This window comes from Saccopteryx leptura, chromosome 3 (genome assembly GCF_036850995.1).
Source record: "Saccopteryx leptura isolate mSacLep1 chromosome 3, mSacLep1_pri_phased_curated, whole genome shotgun sequence".
In the NCBI taxonomy this organism is placed as follows: domain Eukaryota; kingdom Metazoa; phylum Chordata; class Mammalia; order Chiroptera; family Emballonuridae; genus Saccopteryx; species Saccopteryx leptura.
The window spans coordinates 308,239,336-308,251,812 of NC_089505.1; the positions used below are offsets into that span (position 1 = coordinate 308,239,336).

Consider the following 12,477-nt stretch of genomic DNA (forward strand, 5'->3'; position numbering starts at 1 on the left):
GGGTTTCCTCACAGAATATCCAGAACAAAAACTGTTTGCCGCCCTGTTGATTAAATGTGTTGTGCAGCTGGAACTCATCCAGACTATCGACAACATCGTGTTCTTCCCAGCCACAAGCAAGAAGGAAGATGCAGAAAACTTAGCGGCAGCACAGGTGAGGCCAGCGGGGTGAGGGCGGGGCGTTGGCTGTGACAGTCTGGGGTTCTGAGCTGAGGCCAAGCTAGAGATTAGATTTGAGGGTGGGGTGGATCTTTATCACATTGATCTGATTTTAAACCATGGGACCAGGTGACGTGACGGAGGTAGAGTGTGGACAGAACTGGAGGAGGGTCAGGGCCCGAGCCCTGAAGGCCCCATGGCTCAGAGCTGCTGATGAGCAGACAGCTGCAGAGAGCTCGAGACCAAGAGTCAGTGAGGCATGAGGAGATGGAGTGACAGCATTGTCCCTTTAGGAAAAGGGTATGATCCACTCTGATGCTTGATAGGTCAAGTTATATACTGAGAACTGCTGTTTCAACACAATTCAGTAGACTTTAGTGACCTTGACATTGTGTTTGTCATGTTAGTTACACAGGGTACCAGAGAAGAGAGGAATTGACGACAGCAAACACTGATAACTTTGTCAGGAGTTTTGCTGCAGAGGGTGTGAAGAAATGGGGTGATAGCTGGAGGAAGGTACGGGGTCAAGAGAAGGATGTGTTTTGTTCTGTCTTTAAGATTAACGATGTTGGCACATGTTCTCTGATGCAATCTCTCCAGCAGAGAATACAAGTGCAGAAGAGAGAGGGACAGTTGCTAGAACTGTCTTTTGGAGTGAATGGAGGTGGAACTTAGTGCACAGTCCCCGAGGGTTGTCTTGGATAGAAGCATGGACAGTTCATGCATTATAACAAACACAGGCAAAGTGACGGGTTATAAAAGTAGGAAGGCTGATCTGTTTGCTGATGGGAGTTTGTGGGAGAGCTGGTAGCTTCTGGTTTCTCATTGAGATAGGAAGAAAAGCTGTCCACCAAGTGAGGTTGGGTAGAAAGCTTCGTTAGCTACTTGAGAAGTGAAAACATGAGCTAGTGATCCAGTGAAGCGGCCGAGGGGGACGTGCAGGTGGGTGGCGGGGCAGCACCCAGAGCCACTGCATTTAAGGAGAAATCAGTCGGTTTTCTCCAGTCACATTTAGTGTGTGGGTGCAGACAGGGAGAAAGCAGCTTTGCCACACAATTGCCATGAAGAGGAAGTGAGGGGTCATGCAAGGGAATAATTGTGATCACATGGACTCCGACCTGGTAGAGAAGTGCAGGCCTGAGTGGGGGAGGCACTGTGGGGTGGGGCTGTAGGATCAGAAGTCAGGAGGACGGATCTGGAGAGGAGGTGGTGCTTGGTGACGGGGGCGCATGGGATGAAGAACCTGGAAATTAGCACAGGTGGACTTTTCCTGTTTTCCTTTGCGATAGAACAGATTAGGTGCTGTGGCTTGCTCATAAATCTGGTGTTTGGGAATGTTGAGTTCTAAACTTACTAAAAACTGTGTCTGTGTGTGTGTGTGTGTGTGTGTGTGTGTGTGTGTGTGTACACACACGTGCGCTATGGTGGTTTGTTTCCCAAAGAGAGATGCCGTGGACTTTGATGTTCGAGTCGATACTCAAGACCAAGGAATGTACCGCTTTTTAACATCACAACAACTTTTTAAGCTACTGGATTGTTTATTAGAGTCACATAGATTTGCAAAAGCATTTAATTCCAACAATGAACAGAGGACTGCTCTGTGGAAAGCAGGTAAGCTGCACAGTTCTCTCATTTTAACGTTCACCATTAATGAATGTACAAGACATTGACATTGATCAGAATTCATCAAGTGTGTCCTTCAGGTCTCTGCATGTCACTGTTTGAACTTGAACCTTAACGACTACAGTAAGAAGGCAATCTGCCAACCTGTTGTTCTCAGTTCTTCCGTTAGCCTGATAACTGCCTAGGCATATTTGTTTCCCCCTTATTTAATCAACCTGTTATTTGAATGACTTGACCAGTCACCTTTTCATCTGTGCCCCGCCTGGCCCTTCCTGGGGATCTGTCAGCACACCCACACCTGCCCTGTCATGAGAAACGGGGTGTGCGGTCCGCCCACAAAATCTGGCATACGTATTCAAATGACTCCCTGCTCACCTGGGCATGGCCAGGTCTCAGAGTGACAGTGAATGGTTACAAGTGGGGAGGTGTATTCGTTTTAGAATGTGTTGGAAATTTTAAATAAAAAAACAATTTTTAAAATAATGTATTGACTTAATTTTTTATTTAAGAAATAGTGCCTATTTGGTGCAAACCAGTGCTGTTGGGAGAGTGGCAGCCAAGAATCAGGCTGGAAAGAGCAAGACTGACGTTTCCTGAGCACCAGCCTCCGTCAGGGGGAGTGCTCGCTGGCTGTGCATTTGCGTTTTTACAGAAGCTAGAATGTCCGTTTCACAGCTCTGTCCCTCCTCTAACCTTTACAACCTAACTTCAGGAGAGTAGTCTGCACTTATTTTTTCTCCCCTTCAACCAAGTTGTTGCCATCATTCCACTGGGACTATTCCTGTAAGGTCACCAGACCCCTAGTTCCACACGCACTTGGCGCCTCGCAGCACTGGCCTTGGAACCGGAACCGGTCTCCTTGCTGTGTGGTCTGCTCTGTTCTGCAGGAGCCGCTGCGGCCGCACGGGCTCTCCTGTGCTGTCATTGGAAGCGCTGCACTTCGCCAGGCCAGAGTCATTCTGTACTTCCTTTCCTCAGCTTGAAAAGGGAGGAAATTCTCAACATAGAAATTACCTTGACTCAACCTGGTCTCCCCTGCAGAGTCTTGGGGCATGCCCTCTGGCTGTGACTCCTGTCCCTGTGGGCGCTCGGGGCGCCAGGCCCTGGGTGCAGCTGTGTGACGCAGGGCAGCTCTGCTCTGCTCTGTAAGTAGCAGGGGTGGTGGCTGCACACACAGAATGCTGCCGTGCAGGCTGCTGTAGCTTCATGTAAGATGCCTTTCCAGATTCATCCCGCAACCTTCCCCCTCTACAGGCTTCAAGGGCAAATCCAAACCCAACCTTCTGAAGCAGGAGACGAGCAGCCTGGCCTGTGGGCTGCGCATTCTCTTCCGGATGTACATGGATGAGAGCCGGGTTAGTGCCTGGGAGGAGGTCCAGCAGAGGCTTTTAAAGTAAGACTCTCGGCTGAGTTTCTGCCTTTCCCCCGGGTGGCTGCAGGTACAGGGCAGGAAGGGGCTCAGGTCTGCCTGCGGCAGAGTCCACAGCAGCCTCGGGCTTGGCGCTGCAGGACTACGCAGATGCCTTGGGCCTAAGGAAGAGGTTGTGATAGTTAAATACAGTCTTAGAGGCGAATGTGCTTTTGCACACTTCGTGACATGTGAACAAGTCCTTTCTTAAAATTTTAAACTTTATTAGTTTTTAGACTTTTTTATGCCATAAAGCTCAATTTTTACAAACCAATCATTTGTGAAAGTGAAAAACTGCCTACCTATATTTAGTTTGAAAGATATTTAGAGGTTTTTTTGGGAGTTTTTTTGTTTCTTATTGCCTTCTATTTTTACTTAATGACAACATTCTGTCCTTTAACGTTTCAACTCACACTAAGGATTAAACATGCCATTCAGAAAGATTGTCATCTAAATTGAATGTTTGTGTGTTCTTGGGGAACAGATGGTCTCAGAGACCAATGAAATACAGTTTGAATTGAAGAGATCTCCTTGCCTTTTTTTCCCATTTTATTGATGAGACTGTTAAGGCCCCAGGAGATTCTGAACCTACAGTGATAGGAAGAGCCAACCCAAATGTCAGCCCTCGTCTCCTGGCAAAGCTGGCATGTGCGCTGCTGCACATTGACTTTGAATTCAGTGAAACTTAGAATGTTAGGGAATGTGGGTTTCATATGAGTGCCATGTTTGAATAGCTGTTTTCTTCCTACTTTGAAAACATGTTTATTCTGATAGTCTTGAATATAAACGGGTTCCTAACAGTGAGTATTCCCTACCTTCCATGTCTGAGTGTACAGCTGGGTCCAGCACATGTAAGACAAACCTTTCTGTTACAGTGTGTGCAGAGAAGCCCTCAGTTACTTCCTTACTCTGACGTCAGAGAGTCATCGGGAGGCCTGGACCAACTTACTGCTTTTGTTTCTAACTAAAGTTCTAAAGATAAGTGATAATAGGGTAAGTATGAGACAATGTACCTAGCCAGCATTCTCACTTAACAGAGTCAGAGTGCATCGATTCCAAACTAGGAGGTGATTGTGCTTTTGCACACTTCATGACATGTGAACAAGTCCTTTCTTAAAATTTTTAAACTTTATTAGTTTTATATGGGATGTGGAATGGATAATCTTTGCCTGAAGTGTTAGGCCGAATTTCCCCTGAAAATTAAAGTTCTTTTTAATAAATAAAAGATAGTTAAAATAACCCTTACAAAGCTTATAAAAACTCAACTGGTTCCTGCTGGGCCTTTTACTTTTATTACCTGGAAAAACCAGTAAGTACTAAAAGTTTGTCATAGGTTTGTCAAGAAAATGTAGTGGAAAGTGATTTTCAGAATAAGGTAGCTAAGTGAATGATGTTTGTATGAAGTGAGTCTTTGGAGACCGCTGGTCTTTCAGTTGGTTCAAGGCATCGCTGCTGCACAGACGTGGTCCTGTTTCCAGTGGTCAGTGGTCGCCCCACAGTGATTTGAATCTAAAGGGAATTTTAGGTTTTGTGGTTTGGCATACAGCATTACTAATGGAGAAATTCATTTTCCCTCCCAGTTTAAAGCTCATGCATCATTCTACTACCCTCTTTTATGTGAAATTATGCAATTTGACTTGATTCCTGAACTTCGTGCTGTTCTTAGAAGATTTTTTCTGCGAATCGGAGTAGTTTTTCAGATATCACAACCTCCTGAACAGGAACTTGGAATAAACAAGCAATGATGGGAACTTAGTATTTTCTCTTGGCGTTTACATCCCTCCGCTCTTTAAAAGGACCCTGACGCTGAGGTTTCCTACCTGAAAAATGGCTTCTGTGGATTTCAGCGTCTAAGGGTTACTGGTAAAAATGCTTCGAACTACAGCCCAATCCTACAACGTTCCAGTCCCTTTCGATGATGGATTGTTTGTCGTGTTGGGCTCGTGTTGAGCAGAAGCCCGTTTCCGGTGTCAGCTCATGCTCACGTGCCCTTCGGTCCTCCGAGGCAGGGAGAGCCCGCATACATTTGGCAGGAGTGGAAGGGAAACTTACCCAAAGAACTATAGATGTAACGATTGAACTTCTGCAAGAAGTACAACTCAGGAGAGCTGTATTTTGAAGGATAAAATGTTTATAATAGGGGAGTGGGGGGAGAAGAAATTATTGTTCATGGTAAAAGATATTTAGCAACTATGGTATTCTTATTCTGAAATTTTTGCACACTCAGGCTGTCTGAGATACTGGTAATCATCCTGTGAAAAATGTACAGAGATGCAGGTCTGTAATATAAAAATCTTAAACATTATATACTTCTTGCACTGTTTTCTTTATTTTCTTATTCATTTGCTAAATACCTATAATATTTTGTTAAATGCACTAAAAATTTGGCTTGAACTTTTTTTTATTATTTTGTGGGGATTTTGGTTTTGTCCTTTTGGGGGGATTGGTAATTTTGAAGGTCTAACGTGCCCAGAAGCTGTTGTGGCCGACACTTGTCATGATCAACAACAAAAAATGGGTTGAAAATATCCCTACCGACATAACTACCTGTAATATACTTCTCTTAGGGCTTTTAAAGATGAGCCATTAAAATAGAAGGATCCTTCATGGACCGAACTTGAATCACTGCGGAATGAACCTAGGTTGCTGTCCCTTTCTTTTCTTTTGGGTGGTGGGGCTTGATGTAGATTTTACTGTATGTACAGAATTTCATGTTGAATATATTCAAGTAACAACTCTGGCATGGTTTGGGGAGGTTCGATTTACTGGAAATGTATTCATACTGTGAATTGTGCTCTGATGGTTTAAAAATGACAAGATTGTCAAGCATTCCATATTAACAGTGGATGTAGAAAATTTTTTCAGATGGATAAAATGTATATGGTACAGATGTAAAGTTTTCTATGTAAAAAATTCTGTACAACTTTCTGTACAATATTGATTATCATCTGGCATATTCTAATCAGGTTATATAGGTCAATAAAGTTTTTGGATTATTTCATCAGTGCAATCAAAACCTATGTAATCCACGTCCCCATCTTTCATTGTTTTTTTGTGTTTTGTTTTGTTTTTACTGAAAGAAAACCAACCAGTGAAAGGATATTTTCTGCCAGAACTACAAGTTTGAGTTTTTGTTTTGTTTTTGTATTTTTTTGAAATGAGAAGTAGGGAGGCAGAGAGACTCCCTCATGTGCCCGACCAGGATCCACCTGGCATGCCCACTAGGGGGCATTGGTCCTTTGCAATTGGAGCCATCCTCAGCACCCGGGCCATCCTTGCTTCAGTGGAGCCATGGCTGCGGGAGGAAAGAGAGAGAAAGGAGAGGGGGAAGGATGGAGAAGCAGATGGGCGCTTCTGTGTGCCCTGGCCGGGAATCAAACCCGGGGACTTCCACACGCCAGCCCTACCACTGAGCCAGCTGACCAGGGCCTAAATTGAGTATTCTTCCCATACCCTTTCTCATATTCATAATTTAATATCATGTAGTAATAACCCAAAATAATGCTATACTATTTGAATAGTGAGAAAAAGTGATCAGGTTCCCTCTGGGGCAGTGGCAGTAGGGCACTGCTGTGTCGTGGGAGTCAGTTCGCATCGTGTGGTACAGTGGCATTAACAAGGGAAATGTAACCTCAAAATAATATGAGGGTTGTTGAAAAAGAGGTAAGTAGTCTTTGCTCTTCCATCTTAATGAAGTTACTGAACTCTAAGTTGACCACATTTACCCCCCCCCCCCCCCAAGACAGCACCTGTCTGAGCCCAGCTGCGTAGGTGTCTCGGAGCCACCACCCCTTCCCTCTCATCTGTCTGAGAAGTGTTTCAAATAATGTTGCACTTTGTTATTTCATGGTATAGTGTCAGGACTTTCCCTAGAGGAGACAAGAGGCCTTCATCTAACTTTCTGATTAAGAGGAAAATCTTCATAGTAAAATAAACATAGATTATAAATTGAGCATAAAATTTACATGCAGCTAAAATTCAGAGTATCAGAAATTTCACACTGGAGGTAAACTTACCTGATCTTGTCTGCCATTAACTATGCCAGGGGAAGGAAGTGACAGGGAAGCAGTGCCTGCACGTGTTCTCAAAAATTATTTCCCAGATTTTAATCTTTTTTAAAGGTACTTATGGAGTGATTAGAAAGACTTACTCACTGATTAGAGTCACTTATTCAAGGGTCCATGGTGGCACAGCAGGGATTCCAGTCCACCCTTGACCCAGGGTGCTCCTCCCACTCTTCAACTTTTAGGACACCTTGTCTAGCAATTTCAGTTAAAATAAGAAATCAACATTGGTAATAAAAATAATTTATTTCTATCAAGAAGTAGTTAAATCATAAATTAGTAAACAATGCCTTAATTGGCACAAAACTAGAGGCAGAAAGATGTAACATTTAGTGCATGGCTCATGGGAATAAAATCAGTTATGACTCCCATCATTTACACTGAATCACAGAAACAGACTCTCATTACACAGCAACTGGAATAGGACGGCTAGAGCCAGTGTACTTACTAATGAATGATTTTCAACAGCAGTAACCTGTACATGTAACAAGGTGTTCTGATTTTACAGGACTGTTAAGACACTTGTGTTTTATTCATCTTGCCTTACAAGAATTTACAATAATGCACATATGGTAGTTGAGTTCATTACCACCCTGATTTCTGACAATTTGTGCAAAAATAATTCTATATAATTCTACATTATATATAAATTAATCATGGCCTTTTATTTATGTACATAATATACATTATATACATCATGGAAAAAATACACCTTATACACAGATGGATCATACGTAACTTCTAGGTAGGGGTCAAAGTAGCACTATTAAAGGTTGAGTAAACATTTCTTTCACCTGCAAAGGCACTGCTGGGTCCAGTGCAGATTTATTGATATTTAACCGTGTGCAGTTGACAGGCCCTGCCAATTCAGAGTGCCTGGTTTTCTAGGAACCTGCTGCTGCTCTTGGTCCAGCTGCTCTGCCATGAATCGTTTTAGCGTTTCTGAGGTGCCCGGGCGCAGCCAGGGTTCAGTTGCTACAGAGTTTGATCCATCGTCACCCACATGCTTCATGATGTCATCAGGGTCAACCAGTGAACTCTCGTCATCTAAGTGAAGTAAGAGAGATGTGACTCAGGTGGCTGGCAGGCAGGTGATGTGACTCAGCTCCACAATGTCTCCATAATGTTATGTTCTAAACTGGACGGTTTGTCTGGGCACCCCTCATTTGAGAGGTAGGAAAGTAACCCAGGAAGGGAGCCAATTTTGTGAAGCAAAAAATGCAACTGAAGGTGACTCCCTGGTAGAAGCGCCACGGTCCACACCCAGGACAGCAAGGAGAGCGCAGCCAGCATTAGGCTGACCGCAGGAGTGGAAGCCATCCTGTTTCGTGTCACCTTCACGAGAAACTAAATGGACACAAGGCAAAACTTTTTGATTTAACGAGGTTACTCCCAGCCTATTGCACTGCTATAAATTCAGAAAAACACTAGATCGGGAATGAAATTATTTCCTTTCTTACACCTAATCTAAGCAGTTGTGTCTATTCCATTAAGAGATAGCTCTTAATTTATGTTTCCTTCTTTAATTGATTACTAAACTCTTCTATCTGTAGTATACTTAGAGATATAGGAAAATCTGTCTTCCTACCCTGTGATGGAAAGTTCTTTTTTGGTTTATTTTAATACTTCCTGGTCTGTGAAGGATTAGCCCAGCAAAGGGATCTGTGCAATCAACTTAATGAGCAATCAATCCACGTCGTACCAAAAAGCTCCTGTTTGAAAGGACAATGTTAAAAAAAAGTTTTAGAAGCTGAACACCTGAAAGAGTAAATTCTTAAAATGCTGTCTTCTCAATTAAAAAATATCCCTGTTTAATTTACTGCTTCTAAAAGAAACTGAGGAACAGGAAACTTGTTACAGATAAGAAACTAAAAGTATTGCTTTCCTGCCGTTCATATTTTCCCAGGTATGACAGGAAAAGTCCTTCCAGTTACCATGCTTGTTGGTGGCTGGTGGAATTTCCATCAGATCACGGGACATTTTGACTGCTAGAATGTGAGTGCAGTTTTAAATTTACACAGTATTAACTAAAAATATCTTAATTGGTATAAGAAAATTATTGTAATATAGCTTAACAGACTAAAAAAATTGTTCAAATAAACCACTTTTTGCTAAAACTAGTAATAAGTTATGCCTTATGCACTATTAAATTGTCCCAATATCCTAATGACTAATAGCATCACCATTAGAAAGGAGTCCTGGGCTGGCAGAGGGTCTCACTGGTCCCCAGGAGCTGTCCTGCCGCTTGTGCTCAATGACCAAGCTCGAGCCTGCTTGTCATGGCAGTGTCAGCAAAGCCCAACTTAATGAGAAGACTCAACTTAGACTTACAGAAAGGAAATAACAAGGCTTTGTGCCCTTGGTATTGAAAGCCAAGTCGTCATAAAACAATTTTCTTTGTAGTACTACAAATATAGGATGTACGTTACCTAAAAAACGCAGTTCTAAAGTTAATTTCTAACTATCTCTCAGTTCAGTAAGGGAAGTGGGATGCGGATACTCATTAACAAAGCCTGAATAGCTTTATAAGCAAAAGCTTTATATGTTTAGAACCCATTCAGACAAGGGTACCCTCTCTGGTAGAATCTGATGCAAGGCTGTGTTACAGGCCCTACCACTGAAAGGGTTTCAAAGCTCTCACAGCATCAGGCCCCAGCCATCAGTGAAAACTTCCATGGAAGCAGATAGTCCTTACTGAGTTTGCTATGGGCCGTTTACCTGTATTAATAGGGTTATTCTGAAGTTCATTCAATCTTCGCATTCGTTCCTCATTTCTCATTCTAATCTGATCAATATTTACACTGGATACAGGTTTTAAAGAGAGACCATCTGGAGGTACTCTATGACTGTTATCCTGTAGTCAGAAAACACAACTTCAGAAATGATCGTTAATCAAATATGTTCAGAATAAGTGAATCAAAACATGTTCTTGCCCTCAGTATACAGTGTGATGAACAAAAGAAAACAAACGAACGGCTTATATTCTAACTCGTGGTGGTGATCACATAGGCTCAGCTGAGGCATTAACATGTGGTAATAGAAACACTGCCACCAGATAAAGGTGGGAACAGTCTGGGTGTTCCTCAAAATGCTGAAAGTTACCCTGTGACCCAACAATTCCATTCCTAGGTATACCTTAGAGAGAAGAAACTCAGAAACTTGTACCCGTGTGCTAAAATCAGTATTTATAGCACACAAAAAGTGGTAACAGCCTTAATGTCCAACAGGTTTTAAAAGGATTAATAATGTGGAATACCCCCAAGAGGAGTATTACACAACAATAAAAAAGGACTCAAATACTGACAGGCTGAACCTAAATGATCTTTGAAACAAAAACAAAAGCCAGTTAGTGTATAAATTCATTTATGTGTCCAGAAAAGGCAAGTTTGTAGACAAAGATTAGTGGTTGTTAGGAAAACAAGTTCTTGCCACCTGAAAAAGCTACATATAAACTAGTAACAGAATTTGTCATTTGGTGAAGAGTTCCCTGCATACTTGACTCAGTGCTGAATACTCCACATGTATTATGTAACTGTGTGTATAAAGAAATACATAGTTTAAGAAAATGCCCAAAGTAACTCACCCAACAAAGAAGTGACACTGTTGAGACATTGTACTAAGGGCTCCAAAGGATGCTCATTTTACCAGCTACACTATAAAAACACATGTTCTTTGAAAAGAACATCAGCCTTCCTGTCTATGTGACCTTGGGTAAGTCATCTGATCAAAACAGAGAAGGTGTCTATATAATAGGCTTAGGTGGCTGAGAATATAGCAGGGTTCCCAGTAAATGGTATCAGTTGCTTCTTGTGCATTCTCTAAAATCTATATTCTGCAGGTGGAAAGAGGGAAGTTAGGGTAAGAAATTGATGTTTACAGGGCAGAGATTCTGTGCCAGGCACTAGGCTTACCCTGACAGCCACCCTAGGAAATAGGAAAGTATTACTTCGAAGACACCAAGGCACTGAGTTCAATGACTTGCTCAAGGTCACCAGCTATTTGGTGATAGAGCCTCAATTCAGACGAGTGTCCACCACAGTACAGAGCAAGTGATCTTCACTTATCGGACCACACCGTAGAATGCGTCAGAACCTGGGCCTCACTCCTAAACTGAGACGGAAAGAAAGGACAGTTCATACATACAAAGGCCAGTCCTTTCAATTTGCTCCGCCTGCGCTCCCGTGCCGAGGGCAGCTGTGACGGTGGGTGGGGGACACTCTCTTCAAAGGCAGGATATGTCTCGCCATAAGCACCTACAGGACCACACAAGGCAGAAGTCTTAAACATCCCCGCTTCACCCCTTCTCAGCTAAACCAAAACTGTTCATTAGTTTTAGGATATTATTTACATATAGTAACATTCACCCACTATATATGTATATATAGTTCAATGATTTCTAGAGTGTTCAATCAGCACTATAAGCTAGTTTAGAACACTTTTATCACTTCAGAAAGTTCCCTGTGCTCGCCAGCAGTCCCTCCTGACTCCACCCGCCCAGCCCAAAGTCAGCACTGCCCTCTTCCATTCTCAACAGGCTTGCCTGTCCTGAGTCCAGGTCAGTGTAATTATACAAGGTGACATAGCCTTTCACACTGAGCTTGGTGTGAAGTTCATCAGTGTTGAAACAAGTATCACTAGTTCATTTTTTCATTGTTAAATAGTACTCCACAACACAGACATGTCACATTTTGTGTCTGTATTCAGGTTGATGGGCATTTGACTTGTTCTAGTTGGCAATCACTGACCTTTCACGTACATGCCTCCTTGTGGTCATGTTTTCATTTCTTTGTGGTACATTCCTGGGAGTGAAATCACTAGGTAACTCTACCTTTAGCCTTTTTGAGGAACTGCAGACCATTTTCAAAAGTGGTTCTGTTCATTTCACATTATAAGAACGTCCTACTTTCCCCATGCCTTTAACAATATTTGGTATTTTAACTTCTAAAAAATTTTTCAGTTACCACTGACATTCAGTATTATATTAGTTTCAGGTGTACAGCATAATGGTTAGACATTTATACCAAAGAGTGTGACTGCTGGGTGGTATGACAAGAGTATGTTTAGTTTTGTATAGAAGCACCAAACTGTACCATTCTGCAGTCCCGGCAGCAAGGAGTAAGAGTTCTGTTGCTCCACATCCTTACAAGCATTTGGTGTTGTGTTTTAGATTTTGGCCATTCTCATAGGTATGTAGTGATATCTTATGGTTGTGTTACTTTGCAT

At 42.4% G+C, this 12,477-nt stretch overlaps 2 protein-coding genes across 2 annotated transcripts in view; one reads left to right on the top strand and one right to left on the bottom strand.

Moving 5' to 3' along the window:
• ARFGEF1 (ADP ribosylation factor guanine nucleotide exchange factor 1) overlaps positions 1–6,200 on the top strand; it is a 126,031-nt gene extending 119,831 nt beyond the window's left edge. Inside the window, exons 35-39 of the mRNA XM_066378928.1 lie at positions 15–154; positions 1,602–1,770; positions 3,037–3,175; positions 4,066–4,183; positions 4,771–6,200. Coding sequence (XP_066235025.1) covers positions 15–154; positions 1,602–1,770; positions 3,037–3,175; positions 4,066–4,183; positions 4,771–4,935 — 731 coding nt within the window. The 3' untranslated portion in view covers positions 4,936–6,200. The remainder of the gene's footprint in view (positions 1–14; positions 155–1,601; positions 1,771–3,036; positions 3,176–4,065; positions 4,184–4,770) is intronic.
• A 1,289-nt stretch (positions 6,201–7,489) lies between these two features.
• Positions 7,490–12,477, bottom strand: part of CSPP1 (centrosome and spindle pole associated protein 1) — a 109,245-nt gene continuing 104,257 nt past the window's right edge. The window contains exons 29-31 of the mRNA XM_066378930.1: positions 11,398–11,507; positions 9,973–10,108; positions 7,490–8,301 (exon numbers count right to left, since the gene is read on the bottom strand). Coding sequence (XP_066235027.1) covers positions 8,090–8,301; positions 9,973–10,108; positions 11,398–11,507 — 458 coding nt within the window. The 3' untranslated portion in view covers positions 7,490–8,089. The remainder of the gene's footprint in view (positions 8,302–9,972; positions 10,109–11,397; positions 11,508–12,477) is intronic.